This window comes from Balaenoptera borealis (genome assembly GCF_965194805.1).
Source record: "Balaenoptera borealis genome assembly, chromosome: 12".
NCBI lineage: Eukaryota > Metazoa > Chordata > Mammalia > Artiodactyla > Balaenopteridae > Balaenoptera > Balaenoptera borealis.
Window position 1 is genome coordinate 38,341,126 of NC_138869.1, and position 24,928 is coordinate 38,366,053.

Sequence of the window (24,928 nt, forward strand, 5' to 3'; positions counted from 1 at the left end):
CCAGGCCTCCCTGTACCCAGGCAGGGTCCTCACACTTTTCCCATTGGAAGACACTGGCTGGGAGTCACCAAGGCATGCCAGGCCGAAGGGCTAGAATCTCTGCAAAATGGACAGGGAAGGACCCAGTGTCTTCCTCTTCCTCGGTTTACTTCCTTGTTTGGATGAAGAACATCCTCCAGTAGCTTCCTGAGAAAGAATGCCTGATTCTGATTTTGGAGTTGAGAAGTCTCATGCTATTTTGATTCCCAACATTTTGAATTCACTTTCCCCCAACCCTACTTTTAGGACTTTCTCTGTTATCCCTGATATACTAAAAACATCACAATATATCAGCATGGGTCATTTTTCATGGCACTTCATAGGTCTTTTTAATCTAACAGTGGTTTTCAAAATGTGGTCCCCAGACCAGCACTACCAGCATCACCTGTGAGAAATATTAGATGTGTTAGAAATGCAAATTCTGAGCCCCACCTCACATCTACTGAATCAGAAATTCTGGTGATAGGTCCCAGCAATCTGTGCTTTGTTGTTGTTTTTACTGAGGAATAACTGACACATAACATTATATTAGTTCCAGGTGTACAACATAATGATTTGATATTTGTATACATTGTGAAATGATCACCACAATAAATCTGGTTAATATCAGTCACCATACATGGTTATAGGAAACTGAGGCTCAGAAAAGGGAAGTGATTTACATAAGGGCACATGGCCAATGAAGAGCAGAGCAAAAACTTAACCCTCAGTCTTCAAACTCAAAATTCAGTGATTTTTTTCCCCAATTTCCATTCAGTTGTCAAGAGTCTCAGAAATTCTTCGGAGTGGTTACTGACAGCACAGTGTTGAGAAGGACAAAGGTCAGTTCCTCAGTAACCCCAGGTTTCCCATTCCTTCTCATTTGAGGAATTTCAAGTGCTTTTTTTTTTTGAGACACACCTGACTCCCCAATGGATACTAAGAGTAAGGCAGTCACTACAGAGACATCAGGAGTCTTGAGGGCAGTGAGGTAACTGGGCCCCCCGACAGATGTTCCCCCATACTTAGACACTGAGTACTGGAGTGGAGATGGGACCTTCCTGAATAAGCAGGCAAGGAATAAAACCCGTAGAGTCCTTTCAAATAACAATGGCTTCCACAGCTCCATATTAGAAAATTTGAAAATCTATATCATAAAAGCAAGTTTAAGTCATATATTTATGAACTCAATCACACAATGAACATTCATGAGTAATGGGTATGCAGGCCACATGCAAAGATAAGGAATATGCAGGCTCATTGAGGTATCACCACATTGTCCCCAGTTTCAATATCCCGTATGTAAAATCAATCAGTTGTGCTTTTTTTTAACCATGCATAGATCAGATGGATGTGAAATTGCAAACTGTTTATCCACTGGGTTATAATTAAGTGATAAAATCATTACAATTTTTTTACTTTTAAACCTATCAGAACAAATAATGTAGTTCTTTGCTTTTTATTTACCTACTAAATATCTATTAAGCATCAGCCCTTAGGCCATGGAAGAGTGGTAGACATAAGAGATTTAATTATTACTCTGTGCTGGGATGCTACAAATTGGGGAGACATAGGAATAAACTAAAGATAACCATACTGTATAACTGGGCCATGAACTCAGAGCAGGAATGAGTCCCCAGAGGAGGCAGTACTTAAAAAGAGACTTTAAGAATGAATAAGTGTTAGGCAAATAGATTCAACTACAACAAGAATCAAATCACATTCCTTCAAGTGGAGACTATTTTACCTATTTTATCAAGGGGATCAGAGTATACCACCCTGGAATATGACACTTTGGCATATGGATTATCTTGAGCTGAAGGCAATTGAGAAACGGCAGATGAGATGCAGGAAAAACTCTGTACCCTCCCTCTTTCTGTCTAAAGGCAGGGTATAAATTTCCTTTTGTGGACGTGTCCCCCCCATTCCCTCTCCCATACCAGGAATAGGAAAACAACTCTTAATCATGGTAAATGCTCTTATCACCTCAGAGACTGCATGAGATTGAGTCTGCAAAGTAATCCTTACTAAAGTAACCCTTCCATTCCATTAGTTTTCCCCTGTATATTTACCCTCCCATACTTTACCACCCCTAGAAGCCCAAACACATTTTCCTTTGTCTTGTCACTTCTCCACAAATTTATCTCTTTCTGTTAAAATGGTATATACAAATCCCATCCCATTCTCCCATCCCCAGATCTAACTGCCTCTTTGATTCTTTACTTCTTTTCTATGAAGACCTCCATATGCACGCATAGTAAACCTTTTTTCCTGTTAGTTCATTTTTTGTCAGTTTAATTTGCAGGGCCTATATCATTAAACTTAAGAGAGCAGAGGAATAAGTTTTCTTTCCTATATACCATTAATTTACCCATCATACTATTTGTGTGGTACTGTGTTGGATATGGTGAATACAATGGCAAAAAAAAAAAAAAAAAAAAAAAGTCACTACCATGTATAAGTTAGAGTAAGCCAGAGAGACATAATCGTAAAATTAGCCCAAGCAATATGCAACAATAAGCTGGCTAAGTGCTACCTAGCACAAGAACCGATTCTATGAGAGAGTAGTAGGTGGCCTCTTTCTATCTGGGAAGTCATGGAAGGGGTTTGTAATTTAAGACCCAAAGATTAAATAAGAGTCAGCCAGGAAACAAGTGAGGGCCCCAATGGCAGATGTTGGCTGGGTGCTCACCTCCAAGGAACTGAAAGAAAGACAGGGAGAAACCCAGAGGTATAATAGTGAAACCAGAAGACCAATTAGGAGTCTACAGCCATGGTCTAGTCAGGGTAGAGGGTGGATGGCACATTACAAATGGCGAGAAGGGAGAAGATTTGAGATATACTTTGGGAGCGGAATCAAAAGGACTTGTATCTCAAACCCAGTGACATAGGTGTTTGCCTCACTTGCCAAGAATAAGGAATCACAGGGTTCACTAGATATTCTGGGCCACTGTTCTTTGGTATCAACCAGGGCTGTCTTCAGTGGGCCTATCTCCTGTCAATGACATCGTTGTATAATAAGACATGCAATGCAGGATCTGCATTTGGGCTTGCTGGCTTCTGCACATCCTTACAGCAAATGATTAATGTGTTTTACTTGCCATTTAAGTAGATAACGTGAAACAATTTACAACAAAACAAGACAAAAACAGGCCTATATAGCTAGACTAATAAGTCTTAGAGATCTAGTCCAGTGGTTCTTAACACTGTGAGGAAATGATGGAGAAATTATACATGTTTGTGGACAGGTTTTGACGGGAGGGATCTCAGACTGCTTGAAATTCACTCATGGCTGGATGTCAGATTTTGAGATGTCCTGATCTCGAACAATCTCCCCATTTCTCAGTTGGAGAAACTGAGGAGCAGATGTTATATAACATGGTAGGAGATAGAAAACTTAAAGTAGTATCTCCTGACCCTTTCTCTACATTTTGTAACCTACTGAACTTCTGGTAGAAACATACATTTCAGCCAAGATATTCTAACGGTGGGACTTAGATACACCTGACCCAGACCCATCTCATATTGAGGGAAGCTGCATGGTGCTGCTGGAGTCCTAGGGGAAGATAGTGCTTCTGGATTCCAGCCACCCTTGTTCTGAGCTCCTGCTCCTGCTGGATTCGTTCTATTTGTGGACTACCTCACCATCCTACGTGCACAACCCCTCATTCCCTTCCCGGGAGTAAACAGATGTAGAAAACTGAAAAATTCCCACAGTTTCCCTTCAAAATTTCTCTGAGGCCTGAGAAAATGTAATGGACTTTTGGTAAAACACGGGACGTTACACTGCATCAGAGAAAATAACATAAAATTAAATAAGAGTTATCCCTGCCCTTGAAAAGACCTTAAATTCCTTTGCACTTCTGAGGTCAGGCCCCTACCCTCTTGCTAAGGCTGCTGTCCTCCCTCTTCTCTCAGGAAGCACGTCTGCTTTTTCATTTGTCCTATTTTCTTATACAGAACAATTTTGTTCCGCACTCTTTCATCCCAGGCTCTGCCCTGGGGCCTCTCTTTCATTTCCTAATGGTCCCAAATCTTTCCTGAGGAGTTTTGATTTGGAGGGGAACATTTGGCAGTGATTGGGCATGGAGGGAAGAGGTTAAATGTGGTCATCTTGTCTTAAAAAAGAAAAAGAACTTAAAGTTGATTTGAGGGGGTTAGAAAAGGCAGAGTTCTGAAAAGAAATGCCTGATGAGGTCACTGCTTCGCCTCCTGGCCCATCCAAAGCAGTCTGTGAGCAAAGATTCAGACCAGAGGCAAGGTCTGAGAGAGACGAACTCTTAGCCCCAAGGTTAATTAGACAGCCTCCTGGAAGGCCTCCAGCATGAACCACAGATCCTGTTGCTCTGGGCAACGTAGGGTCTCCTAGATTGCTCAGCTTCCTAAATCCCAAGGTTCAAACACCCTGCTATGGCCTGCCTTCAGGACACCCTGTCTAGTTCAATTTTGTATCTGAAGTTTTGATCTACTTATTAACTCACTGCTTGGCTTGCCTGACTACCCATCAAGGTGGCCAGACTTTCCATTCAAAGTCATTAGTAATGCCTCTAAGGAGTCTGATTCAGGACCCTCAATTTCCTTCAGGAGAGAAGCTATATAGATCAGGAAGAGCATATCATGATTTTTGACATAGTGACAGCAGTTGGCATTATATAAATTACAGGATGTGATTACAGCCTTTGCTGTGATAACACCATCAAAATCCTTTTGTGATGTATAACACATTCAAAATGCAAATTCCAGGATATTTAAAAGCCCATCAGATAGAATTGTTATGACTCCAGATTTAAACCCAGGAATGCTGCGGTTTCTTTTACAAGTGTGATGAGCTGAGTTTTCCTTCTGTCATTTAATACAGCACAGAGAACTCTCCATGTGAGAGATGCATGTTACAAAATTTAAAGTTTCCTATCTTGGGTTGCCAATGCTATGCGGAACCTAATTCAGGATAAGTCAGGCTCCCTGTCTTCATATCCCAAAGCAGTTCCGTGAGTTTTTCAAAATTCAGTAGAAGCAATGTAACTCAGGCTTGTGGGAATGGGAAGGACATTTCTAAGCTCACATTAGGCATTTTAAAGACTTTGGCATCTGTAATGTAGCCAGTGGGGCTAGCTCCTCATGACAGCACATACATAAATGTGAGACACCCTCCCATGCCCCATGGGAGAGAACAGGCCTCACACCCAAGCAGGCAACCTAGGGTTGAATCGTATTTGTTCCACTAATTATCCCACCTCCTTGGGCACATTCCTCAATCTCCCTAAGCCTAGGCTTCCTCATCTGGAGAATGGAGATAAGGCCCACCTGACAGGGATGCAAAAGCACTTAATACAGGGTCTGGGGTGCATTTTAACTGCCCTAAACCGATGGCTCTAGCATTCCGGATATTTTTACTGTGCTGCTCAAAGGAGGCCTAGCTAACTGCACTGTTGGGAAGGATGCTTCTGAAGATCACCATTAGTTTTCTCAGCTCAGCTTTTCCTCCTAAGCTTCTTGATTCATACCTGCCGGCCATAGCATGAGATTCTGGCACTGTAATTACTTCTTACTCTAGTTGTTTCTAAACGACACAGTCATAAAGACTTCTGAGACAATGAGGGGCAATGGCATGTAGACCACGTTTTTTTTTTTTCTCTCTCATTCCCAAGCATGGAATGGAGCTTCCAGGCAGGACAAGCTGGACACACCACTCAGAGTAGGCATGTGGCTGCAAAGAGCAAAGGCAACTCGAGGATGCCGTTCTGCTGGGAAAGGAAATAAATGCATGACCAACTGTCTCCCCCTTTCTTTTGGAGAATGTCAGAATTTGGCAAGTCTAAAATAAAACTAAGGCAGAGTTCATTCCATAAGACTCTATGTATGGAACAATAAATAATGTTATTTGGAATTTCTAGATAATAATGATGAGCATTTATGGAATACTTGCTATGTGCCTGACATGGTACTAAGCAGTCTTATCATTTTTAATCTTCACTCTGTGAGATCAGCACCATTATTATTCCCATTTCACAAAGAAGAAACCCTGATTGTATATAATATACAATTGTTATGTGGTGTATAATTTACTGTAGAATACTTCAGCACAGATGGTGTGATATAGATGTGTATGCTCATTGCAATCTATATCTCAGAGGTAGTCAACTGCCCTAATCAGGAATACATATTCCAGCTAGTATGTAAGCAAAAGGCAACATATGCTACAGTTATTTATCTCTGACTAACACCAGAGGTTTTGTCAATTACCATAATGGGCATTAGAAATGATTTTCATTGGTGAATTGGAGGTATCCATTCTTTGTGGATTGGTTCCATAGACTGCAGAGGCCCCACCTTTCTCTGCATGAACCCACATAAAGGCTTTGGGAGCTCAGCGGCCTCTGTCTTTAGGAATAGTGCCCCAGGCCTGATTGTTAAACAGTCTCGCCTCCAATTGCTGACTCCTGCTTCTTGGTCACCTGACTCCAAATAGAATGTTAAACTGACTCCTGCAAATAATGCATTTGTTCTGATGCAAGATGCCATCAGACCACCTAAAAGGATAGAGAGCTGGGGCTTGAACTTTCAGAAGTTGGTTGGCTTTTGTGCATGCTTCCAATAAATGTTCCCATGGATGGCAGAATTTGTCTGAGACTTGTGTTCACCATAGCCTGGTAGACTGTGAGTGAAAGGATGGATAGCCCTTGCCCCTAAATGTTGGAGGCTGCCAATCCCTACCAAAAATAATCTAATAATTTTAAATTACCTAATTGGCTTGGATTGTTCACTGAAGGGTCTTAAACCGTATTTCCTAAAAATGAAAGCTATGACACCCTAGTGCCCAGTATAGGGACTGACCCTCAGCTTAGGAGGTGTCTAGTCAATGAACTAGGTAACCAAACATCTGGTTCCACAGGTATCCCTAGAACAAATATGGTCAGAGTAGATGATCCTATTTGCTGACAACTACAGAGAAGGAGCAATACAGCTGCATAAGAGGGTGTAGGGGAGCAAAACTTGCCAGGCTAAAATGTCTCTTTGGCATGTGGATTATTTTGAGCTGAAAAACCTCAAGTCCCAAATGACTCAGAAAGAAACTCTGACTTTCGCCCTAACTGCCTAAAAGAATTTAGATAGAGGACCTGTTCCCAGAAGAGAGCTATCACTGGAGATACTTGCAAAGATATGGACTAGGTGTGGTAAGGGAAACTCTTAAGAGATCGGAGTCTATTCTGTGTCCCATTGTCTCTGCGTGGCCCAGCTAACATTTAACATTTGTTTGTTTTTCCAACTCCATGTCACTTGCTTTCCTCCCCTTTGAAATCCCAAACTACTACTCCCAACATCCTCTTTTGTCTTTAGCTGAAGATGATATTTAAGGTGAGGATTTCGGCCATTTTGGTAAGTTATTCAGTTTTCCTCTCCCATGTATCCCTGTTATTAAACTTTTGTTTGACTTTCTCCTGTTAATCTGTCTCATGTCAATTTAATTCTTAGACCAGCCAGAAGAACCTAAAGAAGGAAAATGTATCCCTCCCCAACAAGGGCCATAAAGTCCATACACTCTGAGTGCTCCTAATACAGCCCCTAGGTTGGCTTATCATGGCAAGAAAAATGGGGAATTGACAAACTTGGTCTAGATTCCATGAAGTCTGGGGAAATCAACAGACCTTCAAAAATGTATGGTTCTGCCAATATAGCAAAGGGCCGCTGTGAACCTATATATTGTGGCCAAGATACAACCCTCAACACATTTCTGCATTCCCAGCCACCAATTTTCTTCTCCAAGTTTGTTCTTGTTTGCATTCAGTTATACTTGGTTGAAAAATCTGTTCTTAATAATATTAATAGTTAAAATTAAGATTATTTTAACCTTTAAATAACTTATGTTTAACAAAACAACACTATTTTCGAAGTAAAATGACCCACACATTTTAATAACAAAATAGAGTCAGTAATCTCACTTTAAAAGGAGAGCTTTTTCAACACAATACCGTTTTTTACATACGTATTGTCATGCAGTGATCAATATTTCTTAACTTGAGAATTCCATGCTTTCACATAACAGAAAACTAAATAAGAAGCAGATTGTCAAGTGCTATGATGGTGAACAGCTGCCAAAAATCTATGATTTTTTTTTCCCTCTCATTCCCTTAGTATCCTGTTGCAAAAGTTATATTGAAACACTAATTCATTAAGCATTTCTCAGCATCTTCAGAAAACACACTACCATTCTATCATATCAGACTTTCTGGGAATTTTCCTTTCCAGTCTGGGCCAGAGTAATTACCTTGGCCTGAATCAGGACAGTAATTTAAAGCAGACAGCATTTATATTTTGATGGAGAATTGAGTGCTAATGCTAAAGAATTTCCATGGACGTGAATATTTTTCCCAACCTCTCCCAATATCAAGTTTCCTTGGAGTCCACCTAAATTATTATGATGCCCTACCAAAAAAATCACATTCCACTCTTCATCCATAAACCATATCTTTAGCAAGAAAACCACCGTTAGGAACTTTTCCATCAGACCTAAGTAATGTAGTATAAACAATATGCCTCAAGCAATCAGCCCTTTCCCCAACATATCGCTTTTAACAACATGCATAAAAAGGGAGCACTGCAGAAATCTGGTTCACTCCCGGAAGTTCCCTGTTCTTCCGTCTGAAATCAGTGACTGCCACTGAGTAGTTGAAGTTGGCATTCAGAAAAACCAGTTGCTTGAGACTTAAACTTCATCATTCAGCTAGGTATTCAAAAGGAAAGACAAATATTACAGTTGCATTTCGGGAACAATATTTTAAACTCTATCTTGGTACCACCATCTACTTTGCAGTCAATATTCTTTATTATTTCTTCCCTAATTCTTGGCGTCTCATTGTACTTTTTAAGGAGACATGTAGTGCAGAATGGAAGAAACAAACTCCAGTGAGTAGTAAAAAGAGATTGGTGATATGACTAAAAACAAACCACTTAGCTTCCCTGAACTAATATTGAGTGTGTGGTACTGTGTGCCAGGCAGAGTGCTAGATTGTAGGGATACAAGACAGACTTTGCCCCGTTCCTTACATTGTCATTGGGACAAACCAAAAAAAAAAAAAAAAAAAAAAAGATTTTTAAAGAGGGAAAAAATATCTAAGTACTTAATTGAAATAATTATAATAATTATAAATGATCATACTTTCTATGAAGGAAATAAGGATCTGAAATAGAAAGTCAATAGGCATGTGAGGGGTGACATTTTAGCTGAGACATAGTGAACGGGAATAATTCTCCCCCCAGTAAAGGAGCAGAATGGGAGGGCAGTCTTTCCAGTTCAGAAGAAGATTGTTCAAAAGCCCAGAGGAGGGAGAAAGTTTGGGGGTGTTCAAGCAACAAAAAGGCTACGAGCATGGCTGATGTTTTGAGAGGGAGGGAGAGAGGTCGGCGATGGTGGGGCTCTGTTGATGAGACACTTGGAGGCAACATACAGGAAAGCACACTGAAAGCCAGGAAATGCAAAACAAGTATAAGGGATTATTTTTAAGGACTTCCTGAATACTCATTATATACCCACAGCCAAATATAATTCTGACAGTGCCAAAACCTTTTTTAAAAGTTCCTTTGTATTTTAGTAGTGGGTAAGGTGTGAGGACAGTCCTGCCCACTGATCTCTCCCATTGGAACACCACGAGAGGTCAACTGATGAACAAGCAGGGCATTTGAATCCTGTCCTTCTCAAAGGAAGGATCCTTCCCATGGAAACATGTGCTCCTTAACCGTGGGAGAGAAAGGGACTGTGGGATGAGTACTCAGCTTTGCTTCATCTCAGGCCACCTTTAATTTGATCACTTCAGAAGAGAAATCAATTATAAGAGTGCTTCACAGTTGTTTCCATCCACCAGCAAAGATGGTGATGTTCCAGATTTTTTGATTAAACATATTAGGAATTGATTTGAAAACATGTTCCTTTTGCCTGAATAAACTATTGTCTTTGCTTTTCCTTTCTTTGTTCAGAATAAGAGAGAATTTCCCCTTAGGAACTGGCACAGAGCCTCATGCTTGGTCTGGACATCTAACGGGAGTGCATATCATCAGCAGAATAAGATTGAAGGAGCCCCCAGTTGCCATATCACTCACAAGCAGGTGTGAAAGGCCATGAAGGAATAATTTTTAATGGCAAGAGGAAGCAAAAGAGTGGTTGTCTGCCACTGTTCAATAGCAGCAGTTTAAGAGCCCAAGTCCGTTGAGATACCCTTATCTACAGTATCTTTGAGGCATGGCCTCATAGACAATACATTTATATTTGGCACAACAAACCTTAAGTTTTAAGAGTGAAAGAATTAAATCTTTTACAGGGGGAAAATCCTGTGCACAGCAGGAGAAACTGGCAGCTGGTATCAAACCACAGGCTGATTCTCTGGGATTATTTTAATTGTTCTTCATGCTGGTAATAAGAGGAATGTGTTCATTTTAGTTTAAACCATGTCAAAGCATGAGAATCAGCTCTGAGAATCTAAGTTGCCTAAATATCTGGGTCATGAAGGGGGAAAAAAGCAGTACGGATTTGGTTGTGGTGGCCAAAATACCTCCCTTAGCTCTCAGAAGGCACAAGGGAGAGGGCTTCCTACCACCCACATAGCAGGATGGTGGGTGGAGGAAGGGCAGGGTCAAAGATGTGGGAGGCAAGGAGAGGACTGGGGGACACTTGTTTGGGCATATTGGGCTAAAAGGAAGCCATGAGCCTAGGAATAAAAGAGGAAAGAAGACATGCTCCCAAGAGTTAGTATTAGAGCCCAGCTGGGGATGCAACTTACAGAAGCCTTAGATGGAAAGACAGAAATCTAGAAATGCCAGCTCCTTGAGACTCCAGTCATTTCCTCCTACCCACACCTCGTTCCTACAGAATCTGCTATTCACAGCCTTGGCTGACCTGTTTCTATCACATGTCCTTTCCCCAGCCCTGGCTGATTGGATAACGGGTAGACATCTGACCTCAGAGGAACCATGGACTAGAAAGTTATGTACTTTGCTCAGAAATGAACTCAGATACACAAACACTGAGTTGTTCTCTGTTGGGTTTGAACTGGGACATATGTAAAGTAGGACTTGGAGGAGACCATGTTTCACCCATGAATGAGAATTGACAGGAGAACTGGTCTCCAGAAAATATGAAAAATACAGCAGGCATTTGAGGAAAAAAAGCACAGACAATTTGGTTTTCTAATACAACCACAGACACAACCTCCCAATCTTTCCTAACCGAACCCAACCCGGTATCTTGTTGTAAAGGCACAGTACATAATCCACAGCAGAGAATCCCATTTTGCCATTCTCAGACATTGACTCAACAATAACTCGGTATACTACTTAGGCTCTGCAGGGTCAGGGAGGAGCAAAAAAGTGCTTCTGAGCTTCCCTAGGCATTCAGGAGATGGCCAAGCAACCAGGGTTCCATGCCTCCATCCCCCAAAGTCTACAAGAGTACTCTGCTTCTATATGTTTGTTTCTTCAACCATCCATGGAAACATTTGACTAGATAAAAAGCTCCAGTGCCTAAAAGCATGGTACCATAATGAATACCATACCGATGGGAAACACGATCTTGGGCATGGATTAGTTTTGGCTTCTACAAACAAGTTGTATGCAGGACTCTGTTACTTCTCAGTCCTTCCAGTATCAGTTCCCTTTGGGACTGGTTTCTTCCCCACTTTGTGAGATTCAGACCATTAGTTAGCAGCTCCATCTCACCTCTCAGTATGGGGTTGTGACTCAAACAGCCTATCATAGACTTGACATAGATGCTGGAAGGGAAAGGGCTATAAAGGGCTATAAAGATAATGAAAGTTAGTGGATGGTAGAGACCATCTTTGCTACTCAGTAGAGACAGTCTGCTGGGAATAAGCATATAAGAATCAAGGAACAAATCAAAACAAATGGGATTGATCCCTAAATCTAGTCATGCCTCAAGAGAGAACTACACAGATATCTTGCTTGCAGGTCAACAAATTCCCTTTCTGACCTTTGCTACTTTGAGTTGGGTACTGTCACTTGTAAACAAAGACTGCTGAACAATCTATCATGCTAAATTATTATTCAGGCTTAGTGATTTTATTTATTTTTTAAGGGCTTATCTATTTCTAGAAGCTGCCCTTTTATTATAGATAGTTGGAAATTACTATACCATAATAGCAGAAACAACAATAAATCTAAAAATCTAAAAAAAGAACCACTTGAAATCTAAAAAAATTTTTTTCATTTTCAGCCCTAAACTTTTCTACTAGTTGACAGTCATCGATACAGGGTGTTAGAACAGCTCATCTTTCCTAAAGAAAATAATTTTATACCTTTGATTCATAGTTTTGTAACACCAACTCAAAGTAGAAAAAAAAATGGTGCTAAAAAAAAAATCCTATTTAATACTGAAATCTAGAATCAAATGGAAGAGGAAAATATTTGGATGAATAGAAATAGCACCTGAAATCAAGAATGCACCAATTTTTAACATCACCATCTCCTGGCAAAAAAATAATTATAATAGTAATCTGTTTCAATGGAAATAAAGTACTGGAATATTTATGGTCTATGCCAGAGTTATAATGACTGCAGGGCCAGAAGTGAAGTGTCACAGCATGCTCCGCATGTTCTTAACACGGTTTCTAAAGGCTCTGGAGGCTATTAAATTTAATGAACCCATCTGCTATGAAATAGAGGTCCCAACATAATCAGTTTCCTCTATGCCATGTAATGCAGATGGCATTCTCTGTTCCACAACCCAGCAGGATGGTTTATGTTTCTCTTTAAGAGTGTCTTTTTGTTTTGACGATTTGAACTTCTTTGATATGCAGTGGTGTCTTGGGGAAAATACTGTAAATTCAGCTTCCAAGCCCCAACAACTTCCTTATGATGGCTTCAACCCCCTGAGTAATTGCTTCTAGGCAGTAAGATGTTGTAGCCTAAAGCAATCACCCAAACGACTCCTAAATGTCCTAGGTGCCATTCTGAGATGGGAAACCAAAACAAATGTGCAATTTATCATATGCAAAGCATTTTCTCTGAGTTGGACTTAGTGGGGGGTGAGGAGGAGGGATACACGTCCAATTTGCAAATGCAACTAAATTGGTTTGAAAGTTCCTACAAATTTCGTACTGAATTGTATTACCAGCAGAGGGGAGGGGCAGGGGAGCTTGGTAATGAATTCTCGTTATTTTAAATGGTCACATTCCTGCTGTTTCTAAAAGATTTCTTTGCTTCCCTTCTACGTGTCACTGTGGTCTGTGCAAACTCCCCTGGAGGGATTGATCAGGGATGCTGATGCTTCTACAGTCTGATGCATGTTCTACTCTGCATACCAAGTTGGGTAGCATTCCCAAGATGATTAGGACCCAACTGGAAAACGTAAGTCATTTGCTTACAAAATAGAACAAATTCCATTGTTAATGATTTTTTGCTCCGCACCTAAGAGATAATGACTGTGCAGCACAACTTGTATTCAGATGAGAAGCCCATGAATTTCAGAATTCTGGTGTTCGCTGTTTTGTCAATTAATACATGAAATCTTATTAGATTAAACATAATTAATGCTGTTAACATTAATTCATTTATTTGGGCTTCACCAGGAGAGCAAATTGAATAGAACAGCCAGGCAGGAAACAGAATATTTAATCAGACTGGTAGTAATAGTCAGGGAGGATGGACCCTGAAAGGAAAATTCTGTCTGTCTTGATTCTAGGTCAGGCTGGATTAAACACAACCCTGGACTCTCATGTGCAAAAATCCTAACTCAGCTTCTGTTCACAAACTTTTATCTTGATCTTGTCCAGACCCAGAACTGTATGAATTAATGTATAATTAATAAAGAGGGAAAGTACTATACTCTTAGGTCATTACAAGCTATTCAGTTAAGTATTAAATCAATTATATTATTATATTTGTTGCTGCTGGGTCTCCCACTGGATAGATACTATCTTTTTTTATTTTTTCCTCCTAACTAGTCAAAAATCTCTAGGGAAGCACTTTGAGACCATGAAAATATCCTGCTCATCATCAAAATCCCCCCCTAGATTTAGCATCCATGGATGACCTTCACCCTAATCAATCTTTACTAAAATCGTTGCCCACTGGTGATTTTCCATCTCAGGACTCCCTCCCTCCACACCCACCAGGCAGCATCCCATTGCCCACTGCACACCGCACTCCCTCCCATCCGTTTCATCATCTATTTAGTCCATCTGTTTGAGATTTGTTTACTTATTTAGAACACATTGATTTGTTTTATTCAAGTTATAGTCCATTACTCTTCTATTTAATTTTGAGGCTCAAATAATCCCAGAGTTGACCAGTGAGAGCCCCTTCACGTTGATTCTTGGGCCTTTTGATGTGACCTCGTGGTTTTGAGTGCTTCGTTACTGTCTGGCACAAAATATGCCAGGCTTTTTGTTTGTTTGTTTGTTTTTAACATTAAGACTCCATTACATCCATGTACCACAGTTTATCCAATTGATCTCTTATGGTTGGGGATTTAGGTAACTTTCAATATTTTGAAATGACAAGCAATTCTGCAGTGAACAAACTTATGCATATGTATTTTTGGATTGTTGGAGGTTTATCTTCAGGGTTAATTCCTAGAAGTAGAATTTCTGGGTCAAAGGGTAAATGCACATTTCCCCTTCCTATACCCCAATTCTGTCTTCCCACAAGCATGTACAAGCGTCCCTTTCCCACAGCCTCACCAACAAAGTTAAGCTTTTCATTTCTGCCACTCTAATAGATGAGAGAAATGGTATCTCAAACCATACTTTAATTTGCATTTTTCTTACAATGTGTGAAGTTGTACATATTCCATATGTTTAGAAACCATTTTTATTATTTTTGTGTGAATTGTCTGCTCATGTCTTTTGCTCATTTTTTTCTATAGGAATTTTGGGGTCTCCCCCTTAATTTTTGAAAGTTCTTTATATATTAGGATTATTAGTTCTTTATGTGTGCTATATGCTGCATATTTTCTCCTATTTTACCATTTGCTTTTTGATTTTGCTTCTTTTTGACTGTGCTTGATTTTTTTACTTATAAAAGTTGGGTTTTGTTTTGTTTATATTTTAAGTAGTCAAACCTATTTTTGTTTATATTGCATCTGGATTTTGGAGTCATTGTTAGAAAGCCATTCTCTGGACTCAGGTTAGAGAGGAATTCACTAGATTTTGTTCTAGTGCTTATGTGGTTTCATTTTTTACAGTTTAGCTCTCTGATCCCCTTGGATATTTTTCTCCGGTGTGATGTGAAGAAAATAACTAATTTTATCTTCTCCTAAATAGCTATCTAGTTTTCCCAAAAGCATTTATTACAAAGCCCATCCTAGCCTTACTGATTTGAGATGCCACCTTTATCACAAACTAAATTTCCATACGTATGTGGGTCTTTTTTTTTTGGACCTTCTACTCTATTGATCTGTCTGTTTATCCAGGTACTAGTCCCATAGAGACTCTGTTTTATATTTTTTACATTGATGAAACAAATAAGATGACAGGCCCAACTGGCTGTTCAGGGTTTGTACACAGAACCACTGGGTGTCTGGATCAGTCCGTTCCTGGCTGGCTGCCCTCCTCCTCTCCTCTTCCCTGGCCTTACTCAACCACACATACGAGGAAGAGATGAAACCATCACTGTTGTTGCTCTGTTATTACTGTTAGTATGGTGCCGACACAAATGGGGTGGCTTAGTTATTTCACTTCCATGATTCTAAACCAAACTGGGTCAGACTCTGAACGTGATAAAAGCCCAAGGTCTCCCTGGCAACCAGAGATGGTTCTTCAGCTTAACACCCATCTCCACTCAGGGTGATTTCTCCTGGGGACGGGCTACCCGTTCCTGACAAGTCTGTATTTCCATGGTCCCACTGTGTACTTTAAGGCTGTGTGTGGGGGGTGCAGGCTGCTTTGCTGGCCCCCAAGATGGGTTCCCACATGCTGCTCCTGCCCTGTATCTGCCTGCAGCTGCCAGAAGAGCAGCAGGAATGAGAGAGCTCGTGGAGAGAAAAGCTGGCCCATGGCAGCCATTGAGATCACTCTGGAGGATGGCTGGTCTGGGTTACAGCGATTAATGTGATGTTAATCCCGACACAAATGATAGGAGAGGGGCCCTCTGAGAACATTTACAATCAATAAATGAAAAATGCCACTCCCATCAGATTCATTATCACTATGAAAAATCACCCAGCAACTACACAAGAAACCTGGCCATTGAGCCATTATTTGATGATTGGCAACACTCCTCCTTTTAAGGTAATTCGGCACCAGAATCTTTTTTCCTTGGAATTTGGCTTTAGAATGAGCCCATGGCCAGAGTTGCAACAACAATCAGTGCCTATATAACCACCACTGAAGCATTTTCTCACTTGTTCAAGGGAAGAAAAGACAGCTGTGGCCTCTATGGTGGCTCCAGTTCACTGTCAGAACTGAAGGTGGTCCCACCTTCCCAAGCTGAGACCCAAGATTCACCCCCAGGACTGGGCCTCTCCGATGATGGCAAGGACCAAATCTTACACACCTGTCATCATTGCCACACTGACAGAACTTGTACACTTGTGAGAAGGAAAAAAAGGTAGAGAAGACAGAAACAAAAGTGAGTTTTCTGTGCTGACCAGACACCTTCCAGAAGAACCTGTTACATTCTCTGATATTAGGAGTTGTCACTAACCTTGCTTGCTAAGAGACCAACGCAAACCATACAAATATAGAAGATGTCAGTGAACCTCGTTACTGAGAAGGAATGCTACAACCACCATCTTCTGGAATAAACCCAGGGAAACTCTCCCATGGTAGGAGGAACCCTCAGGCTCTCCCCTGGGGCTCTGGGGACTCACAGTGCTGTCGATGTACGCTTCAGTCCACACCACGTCGTGCTCCTGGTCGATGACTTTGGGCCGGCTGAGTACGTGGAGGTATTCCATGACATTTTCCTGCACATCAGCCAAGGTGGAGATCTGGGTGAAAAATCCTGCCAAGGGAGAACCACATTTAGTAAAGACAGGAACAACTACAACTGGCGAGCAGACCTACGCTATGCCTTCTTAGCCTCTAGCTAATTTCTTTCTTCCCTTTTCCTTTTTAAACATTGTCTCCTCTCTACCATCACCCACTTAATGAGCAATGTGTTCATGTTAGAAAACAGAGTCAAGCAAAAAGAATAAAATGAAGATCAACCACAAACCCACCTCCCAGAAGAAGTCCCTGTTAATCCTTTGGAGAATCTCTCTCCAGATGTTTTCTATACATATACATATAGACTTTCTCTGGTAGATATGGGAGTCCTCTCTACATGCCATTTTGTAACCCCCCCCCCTTTTTTTTCATTTTAGTGTATTTATTTCCAATGGGAAAACTAAAAAGCACAAAATTTAAAGGCTGTCCTATTTTTATAACTATAATAGTTATAATAATTTTTTCTTTTTTAAAAAATTTTTATTGGCGTATAGTTGATTTACAAGGTTGTGCTAGTTTCAGGTGTACAGCAAAGTCAATCAGTTATACATATACATATATCCACTCTTTTTTAGATTCTTTTCCCATATGGGTCATTACAGAGTACTGAGTAGAGTTCCCTGTGCTATTTTATATATAGTTGTGTGTATATGTCAATCCCAATCTCCCAATTTATCCCTCCCCCCTATAATTAATTTTTGAGTGCTTAATAAGGGGCACAAAATTTGCTAAACACCCGATAAGATTTGCCTCATTTACTCCTGACAACATGATGAAGTGGGGATAACTTGCCCACTTTACAGATAAGATGACTGAGGCAGACCGAGCATATGTGTTTTGGCCGTGTTCTCACTGGTATCAAGTGGCAAATACAGAAGGTGAAATGAGGCTTGAGTATCTTAATCTATGCCTTTTGCTTCTACAGAATTTTGCTCTTTGTGTGTTTAAGGCTGAAACTCCAGCTCAGACCCTCATGTAGTTACCAGACCTGCCTTTTGAATATGCTGGGTAGACGTGGTTTCTCAGTAACATAAAAAGTTCTAAACATGCTATCATCTTGTGGGTGGAGAGGCCATTTTGATCTCGAGTTCAGGTACTGCTATGCTCCTCTTCAGCTTGGGGTCCTGTTGGCTTTGCTGGGAGTTAGGAGATGTTAGAAGAGAAGGGCTGAACTGAGCACGGGTCTGGATCCCCAGGAGGGGGCCCTTCATTCAAACATTTATGGAAGGCTTTCTTGGTGCCTACCACTGGAGCAGCAGGAGTTAACTAGATGAGCATGACCCCTGCTTCCTGGAGGCCTGGGAGGTCTGAGTAAGCTGACAACTACAAAATAGCACAGTCAACACTATAGAGAAACACACAGCATGGACAGCCAATCACTTGGCTACTCTGAAGAAGGGTCAGTACAGCTGAACCCTGAAGGATGAGGACCAGTTAGCTAGAGGAAGGGGGGTTAAAGACTATGTCCGGCCAAGCAAGGACTGTAAGTAAAGGCCCAAGGTCAGAATTAGACCCATTCTAGGAACTGAAAAAAACTCAGAATGGCTGGAGTGAAAAGCTGGGGGAGAGTGAGTAGAAGTAGGGTGCTATAAGATCAGAGGAATTAGCAGAGAGACTATCACATAAGATCTTGGGAAGGAGTTTAGACTTTATCCTACAGGCAAGTAGTCATGGAAGCATTTTAAGCAGGGGGACACTGGATGGACACAGATTCATGTTTCCTCCCCATGCCTCTAAATAAGGACCTTTATAACTAAGTTTATGCCAGCTCCTACTTGCCAACAAATGAGAGAGGATATGTGTGCCTCTGAAGCCAGATCTGTCACAGCACTTCCTGTAGTGTTTATAGAACCTCTTAGTGTTTAATACAGGGCTCAGGGTAAGGAAACGCCAGCCCTTTTGTTGTCCAGAAAGGACCAGGACCCTCCCAGGGCATTTCCAAACAAAAGCCAGCTGGTTTGAATTTGGTATACCAACCCCAAACCAGGTTGGGACCATGTGGCTTCTGGCTTCCCGGTGACAGCTCTGCACAGTGCTAATTAACATGCACTGTCACTCCTGTCCACTCCACCCTCCTGGCCAGGGCCAGAGCCTCGCCCATCCCAGTAGAAACTGAGCCCCAAAGGCCTGTGAGACCCTGCTCTAGCTCAGGGCTCTGGAGCAGGGCCCATGTGTACCTTGGCACTCCCTCAGAGGCCAGGCACTACAGTTAGGGATGTCCATCTGGGTCACTGCTCACGCAAGGCTTCCAGGTGGCCCCTCTTAGAGGCATAGTGGGAAAGACAAGTTTTAAAGAAGATTGCTGGATGACAGCAAGCATCATAGTTATAATCCCTCCACAAACCACGACTGCAATCAGTGTTTGAATAAGAAAGAAAACATTTCAGCTCTTCTCTAGTAGGTAAACCTTTGGCTCTGCATGAAGGGTCTTAGAGAGACAAACATGACACAGAGGACACACCAAGAGAGGTGTTGCCATGTTGATAAGAGGAGGAGAGAACTCCATGGTCCTGAACCGTGAGGATACCTGGGTGAGCAATTCACAGTATAGCACTATTCGTACTGTGGGTTCCTGTACCAAATGTGCAGTAAACACAGCCTCTCTTGGGAGGAGTTTTTCTTGGTTGTCTGTGTTTTCATTCTAATCCTCAAAGCCAACAGTAAAAATCCCTGATTTGGCTTTTCCAAAATAGGGCCAAGAGAAGGGAGGGAATAAATAGAAGGAGGGAGATGGGAGAGATAGATTCTCAGCATTCAAGGGGAGTGGGAAGGAAAAACAATCACACATTTGGAAGGGGATGGAGCTGAGGGATCATCCTCACTTGGCCTTGCTTATCATAACCAAAGTTCTGAAAAGTTACAAAAAGCTGGCTACAGACCCATAGCCAACAGTATACCTGACACCTCCATAAGGATGACTAACAGGATTCTCAGACTGAACTCGTCCAAAGCCAACTCCTGATTTCCCTGGCCAAACCTATTCCTCCCACATTGGGTCTTTCCCATCTCAGCAAATGACGCCACTGCCAAACTAGGCCAAACACTTAAGAATTATCCTTGATAGCCATCATTTCCTCACCCCACCCCATAGCTAATCCACCAGCATGTTCTTCTGGCCCTATCTCTAAAATATGTCTCAAGTCCAATCCCGCATTTCCACTGCTCCCACCCTACTCCAGACTCCACTGTCTCTCCCCCAGGGTACAGCAACAACCACCCTTGCCCCACAAATCCCCCTCCTTGTTAACTAGACTCCTGACAGCAGTCAAAGGAAAGTATAAAGCAGACCATCTAAAGTATAAAGCAGACCATCATCTCCCTGCCTAAAATCCTAAAACAGCTTCTATTTAGGGTTAGAATAAAATCCAAATTCCTTACCTGACCTCTAAGACTCTCCCTCACTAGGCCCCTGCCTCCCTGGATGAACTCATCCCCTTCCATCCTCCCACCAAGCTCATCCACCTGACCCTCCCCAGGAGCTTGCACCTACTATACCCTCTGCCTGGCACACCATTTATCCAGTTTTCTACGGATGGTTCCTTTGGATCATTCAGGGGTTAGCTGTCTGAACTCATTTCCTCTTGCTTCACCTTGCTTTCACTTTCTTCTGAAGATTCATCAATGCTGAATTCTGATTTACTTGTTTACTTTGTTCTCTGTCAATGGAATATTGGCTCCATGAAATGTTACAAAAAGCTGGTGCCTGTCTTGTCCAGAGTGATATTCCCAGAACCAGCACATGGCTCTGTGAGAGCCATTACTGAAGCAAGGACATTCACCAAAGTCTTACTGTGATTCACATTGTTGCTCTACACTTGGGTAACACAACAGCTCTACATGTGCGTGTGCTCGTTGTATAGGGAGGAAACAGAAACAACAGAGTTTAGTAATTTGTCTTGGATCAATTCGAATACAGATTCATTTGATTCCGAAACCTTTGCTCTTAACCACTGAAGACACTGCCTCTTCCTGTAATGGCAAAGGACAGCATGGCGGCTGCTCAGACCATGGTCCTCCTCTGTAAGGACACCCCTAATGGGCTGTTTGAATCTCTGCGGCTGGGAAAGTTTGAGGCTGGGGTGGGGAAATATGTGGTTGCCCTATGAGGTTCCTGGCAAATGCACAGTAGTTAGCACCAAAGGTCTACTCAAAACCTATACCACAGTTCTAACTTATATTTTAATATATAGACCAGAAATGCAGATGTATAAAAGGTAAGAAAAGCTAGAATTACAAAGATAATATTAATAATGTACACTGCAAAGCTTAATGCAAATCATGCAAATCAGATCGTCTAACCCCAACCCGTTAAACTGTAAAACTTTTCTGAAAGAGTCTCTTTTTGTTTTTAAATGTTTTTCATATAAGTTTTAGTTAACAAATGTACCTTTTGATGGATAACAGGAAGTCGCTGAGGGCTGGACTCTTTGGCTGTAACCATAGATGCTTCCCTCCTTCTCCCTCTGCATCCTTTGAACTGGCCACTTTCCCTCCCCTTCCCTCACTTCTTTTTATTTCTTTTAAATTCTAGCTCTTGAATGTTTATTCTCTTCTTTAATGTGCATTTTTGGACTTCATATATCATGTAAGAAAACAGAATCAGCAATCTTTTGGTAATTATCAAGGAGTAATTAATGCTGAAATTAGCCACCTATTATAAATGATCTGCTCATTTTTCTCCATAACATCAATTTATTTACCTATTCCCTTACAGAGTCTCCTGTGAACTCTGAGTTACAACTACTCAGTGTGATAAACCACATGCAGCCTGGTGCTTTGTATTTCTGATACTTTACTACCCTTACTTAGAGATTTCTTAAGAGTCCCTTGTCTAAGTGGTGCCTCTGCATGAGATGCTCCATCAGTACATCATTCAACACTCCACTTTGCAATGACACCAGATCTGAGGGACCCCGGAGTCTGCTCCTCAGTGGGAGACCATGACTGTCTACCTCACCAGTAAGGTCTGGGTAAGGTCCTCGTTCTACTTTTGGTGTGATGAGCACTGCTCCTTGAGTCTTTTCAAAGACTCTTTTCCCCTCTGACATAAGGCAGGCTGAAAACAAGAAAGCCAGTGATCAGGTCCCAGTCTTCTCAAGGCAATAAGGTAGGCAGTGATGTTGCTGGTGTGACCTGGTGGGCATCCTCTTACGGAACAACAGTGTTCTTGGAAGACCCTCACAATATTCTGTCCCATCTTCGTCCTCCCCATCAACATCACACACTACTGAAAATCACTTTTTTCTATAGAAAAATGCAGAATTGATAAACAACTTTCTACCTCCATATCTCTTTGGACCATTACAAAGAACAAGTAAGAGGTCTGTTGGGCTCTGAGAGCTGAAGGGCACATGTCCAATGAGTTGGAAAGAGAAGACCAAGGAGAGAATGACCACTAGGGCAGGGAGCCCAGGGGCCTCAGTGGGCATGTGCCACCTGGAGAAGGGGGCTCCCAAGTGTGAAACTATCAGAATCAGCCAGAACCTCTGATTTAGGAGCAAGTCTTTTGTGTGTGAATAATATTACATTTTTCTCTTTTTTTTTAACATCTTTATTAGAGTATAATTGCTTTATAATGGTGTGTTAGTCTCTACTTCATAACAAAGTGAATCAGCCACACACATTCATACATCCCCACATCTCCTCCCTCCCGCATTTCCTTCCCACCCTCCCCATCCCACCCCTCCAGGCGGTCACAAAGCACCAAGCTGATCTCCCTGTGCCACGTGGCTGCTTCCCACCAGCCATCTACCCTACACCCAGTAGTATATATAGGTCCATGTCACCCTCTCACTTTGTCCCAGCCCACCCTTCCCCCTCCCCGTGTCCTCAAGTCTATAATATTATATTTTTAATTTCAAATTTCATGCTAGAAAAAATAATTTAAAGCAGGGGTCCCCAATCCCTGGGGACCATGGCTACTGGTCCTCGGCCTGTTAGGAACCAGGCCGAACAGCAGGAGGTGAGCAGCGGGCAAGCTAGTGATGCTTCATCTGCCGCTCCTTATCGCTCCCCATTGCTCTCTTCACCGCCTGACCATCCCCCCCATCGCTCGCGTTACCGCCTGAACCATCCTCCCCCACCCAGTCTGTGGAAAAATTGCCTTCCATGAAACTGGTCCCTGGTGCCAAAAAGGTTGGGAAGCTCTAATTTAAAGGATCACACTGTGGAGCTAGGAATGCTGGCTTGCCTGCAGCTCTGTCGCTGTGCCCCATTCCACCCTGCCTCGTCTCCTCGGAGAGCCTTAATATCTCCATTTGTAAAATGTCAGAAACTGGACCACATGCCTACACAAGCTGAAGCAGGACAATTTCTGGAACACATAGGCTGGGTATAAATCCCAGCTCCAGTCTTTATTAACTATAGACCATTAAAGTCCTTTCTCAACATCTAGATTCCTTTTCCTAGATTCTCTCAAATCATGGGAAATATTCCTCTATGAACCATGACTTTCTTCTCCCCAAAGCGAAGCAACCTCACACCCTGGTGAAGAGTTAGGCTCAGGCTTTGGATCAACTGGGCCTGAATCCTGGCTCTGCCACCTGCTAGCTGGTAACCTGGGGCGAGCTGCTAGTCTCTCTGAGTCTCAGTTTCCTTCTCATGCACTTTATACAGCTTTAATAGGGTCAAAAGAGATAATACATAAAAGTACTTTGCACTTTACCTGGCACTTAGTAAGAAGTTTGTCATCCTTAGTTGCTATTAACAACAGTAGCACCATCTTCATCTTCACAACTATTACCCTTTCCACTCAAATTCTCAAGTTCTATGGAATCTACACAAAGAATGTATACAACTTAAGTCTCCATTAATGGAAAAATGGATTAAAAAGATACAGTGTATACACACACACACACAAAGGAATATTATTCAGCATGAGAAACAAGGAAATCCTGCCATTTGCAAAAACATGTATGGACCTTGAGTACATCTTGCTAAATAAGATAAGTCAGACAGAGAAAGACAAATACTGTATATCACTGGTATGTGGAATCTAGAAAAGTGAAAATCATAGCAACAGAGTTGAAAGGGGATTACCAGGGGCTGGGGGTTGGGGAATTGGAGAGCTATTGGTTGAAGAGTACAAAAAAAGAATTATACAAAGGTATCTGAATAACTGTCATTTTTGCCTTCTTCCACCTTTTCTGAAACAGCAAAAAATTTTAATTGCCAGTTTTCCCCTACTCCAAACAACCATTCTGGCCTCATAAATTTGACACTTGGAAAGGTATAGTGAGGTTAAGAGATTTCTAGTGGGAAAAGGCTGTGGGTCTGAACTTCCAAGGAGGTCTCAGGCCGCCAGTTCTCTTTCAAACAAGGAGAGACTGACCATTAGCCTATCAAAGAGGGACAGGCTGAGCAGATAACCAAGAGAGACTCATGTGGCGTTTCCATTCGATCTAATGAAGACAGATAGGTTGAGAACCAAACACAGAGACCCTTCTTTATTTGCACAGCTGGAAAACACTCCATTCACCGTGATTTTTGAAGGAGAATCAGGCAGTGCTTATTTAAAATCTTGGCACACTGAACATTACAGAAGGTCATCAAGGCTTTATGGAGTCTCTGGGCTAGTTGGCCCCTCTTTTCAGTTTTCCCAGTTCACTTGTTTAACCAGCAGTGTGAATGCAGAATTTTAAGTTCTATAAGCCATTCTACAGTGGCAATAATTGTTTTAATGTATTTTAAATGGTTTGCTGCTTTGCCTCATTAGGGCTGGTTGCCTCAAGATAGGACCTAGTTATGCATAAAATGAGACAAACCAATGAGCTCCAGGCCTCTCTGGATTTTGCTAGTGGATTGGAGGAGGCAGAGAACTCCTGTGAGGGCTATGAATATGCCCAGACATCCATTTCCAGAGGGCAGTGTCAGAGGTCCACTGACTGAGAACTGTCTCCATGGCTACCAGGCTTCCAAACAAGAAGTTTCACACCGATAGCAGGTCCTTGACCACTGACCCAGGGACAATGAGCTGG

At 41.8% G+C, this 24,928-nt stretch overlaps 1 protein-coding gene across 1 annotated transcript in view; it reads right to left on the bottom strand.

Moving 5' to 3' along the window:
* Window positions 1–24,928, bottom strand: part of CACNA2D3 (calcium voltage-gated channel auxiliary subunit alpha2delta 3) — an 832,322-nt gene that overhangs the window by 314,576 nt on the left and 492,818 nt on the right. The window contains exon 13 of the mRNA XM_082346809.1: window positions 16,835–16,968. Within this exon, the coding sequence (XP_082202935.1) occupies window positions 16,835–16,968 (134 nt within the window). The remainder of the gene's footprint in view (window positions 1–16,834; window positions 16,969–24,928) is intronic.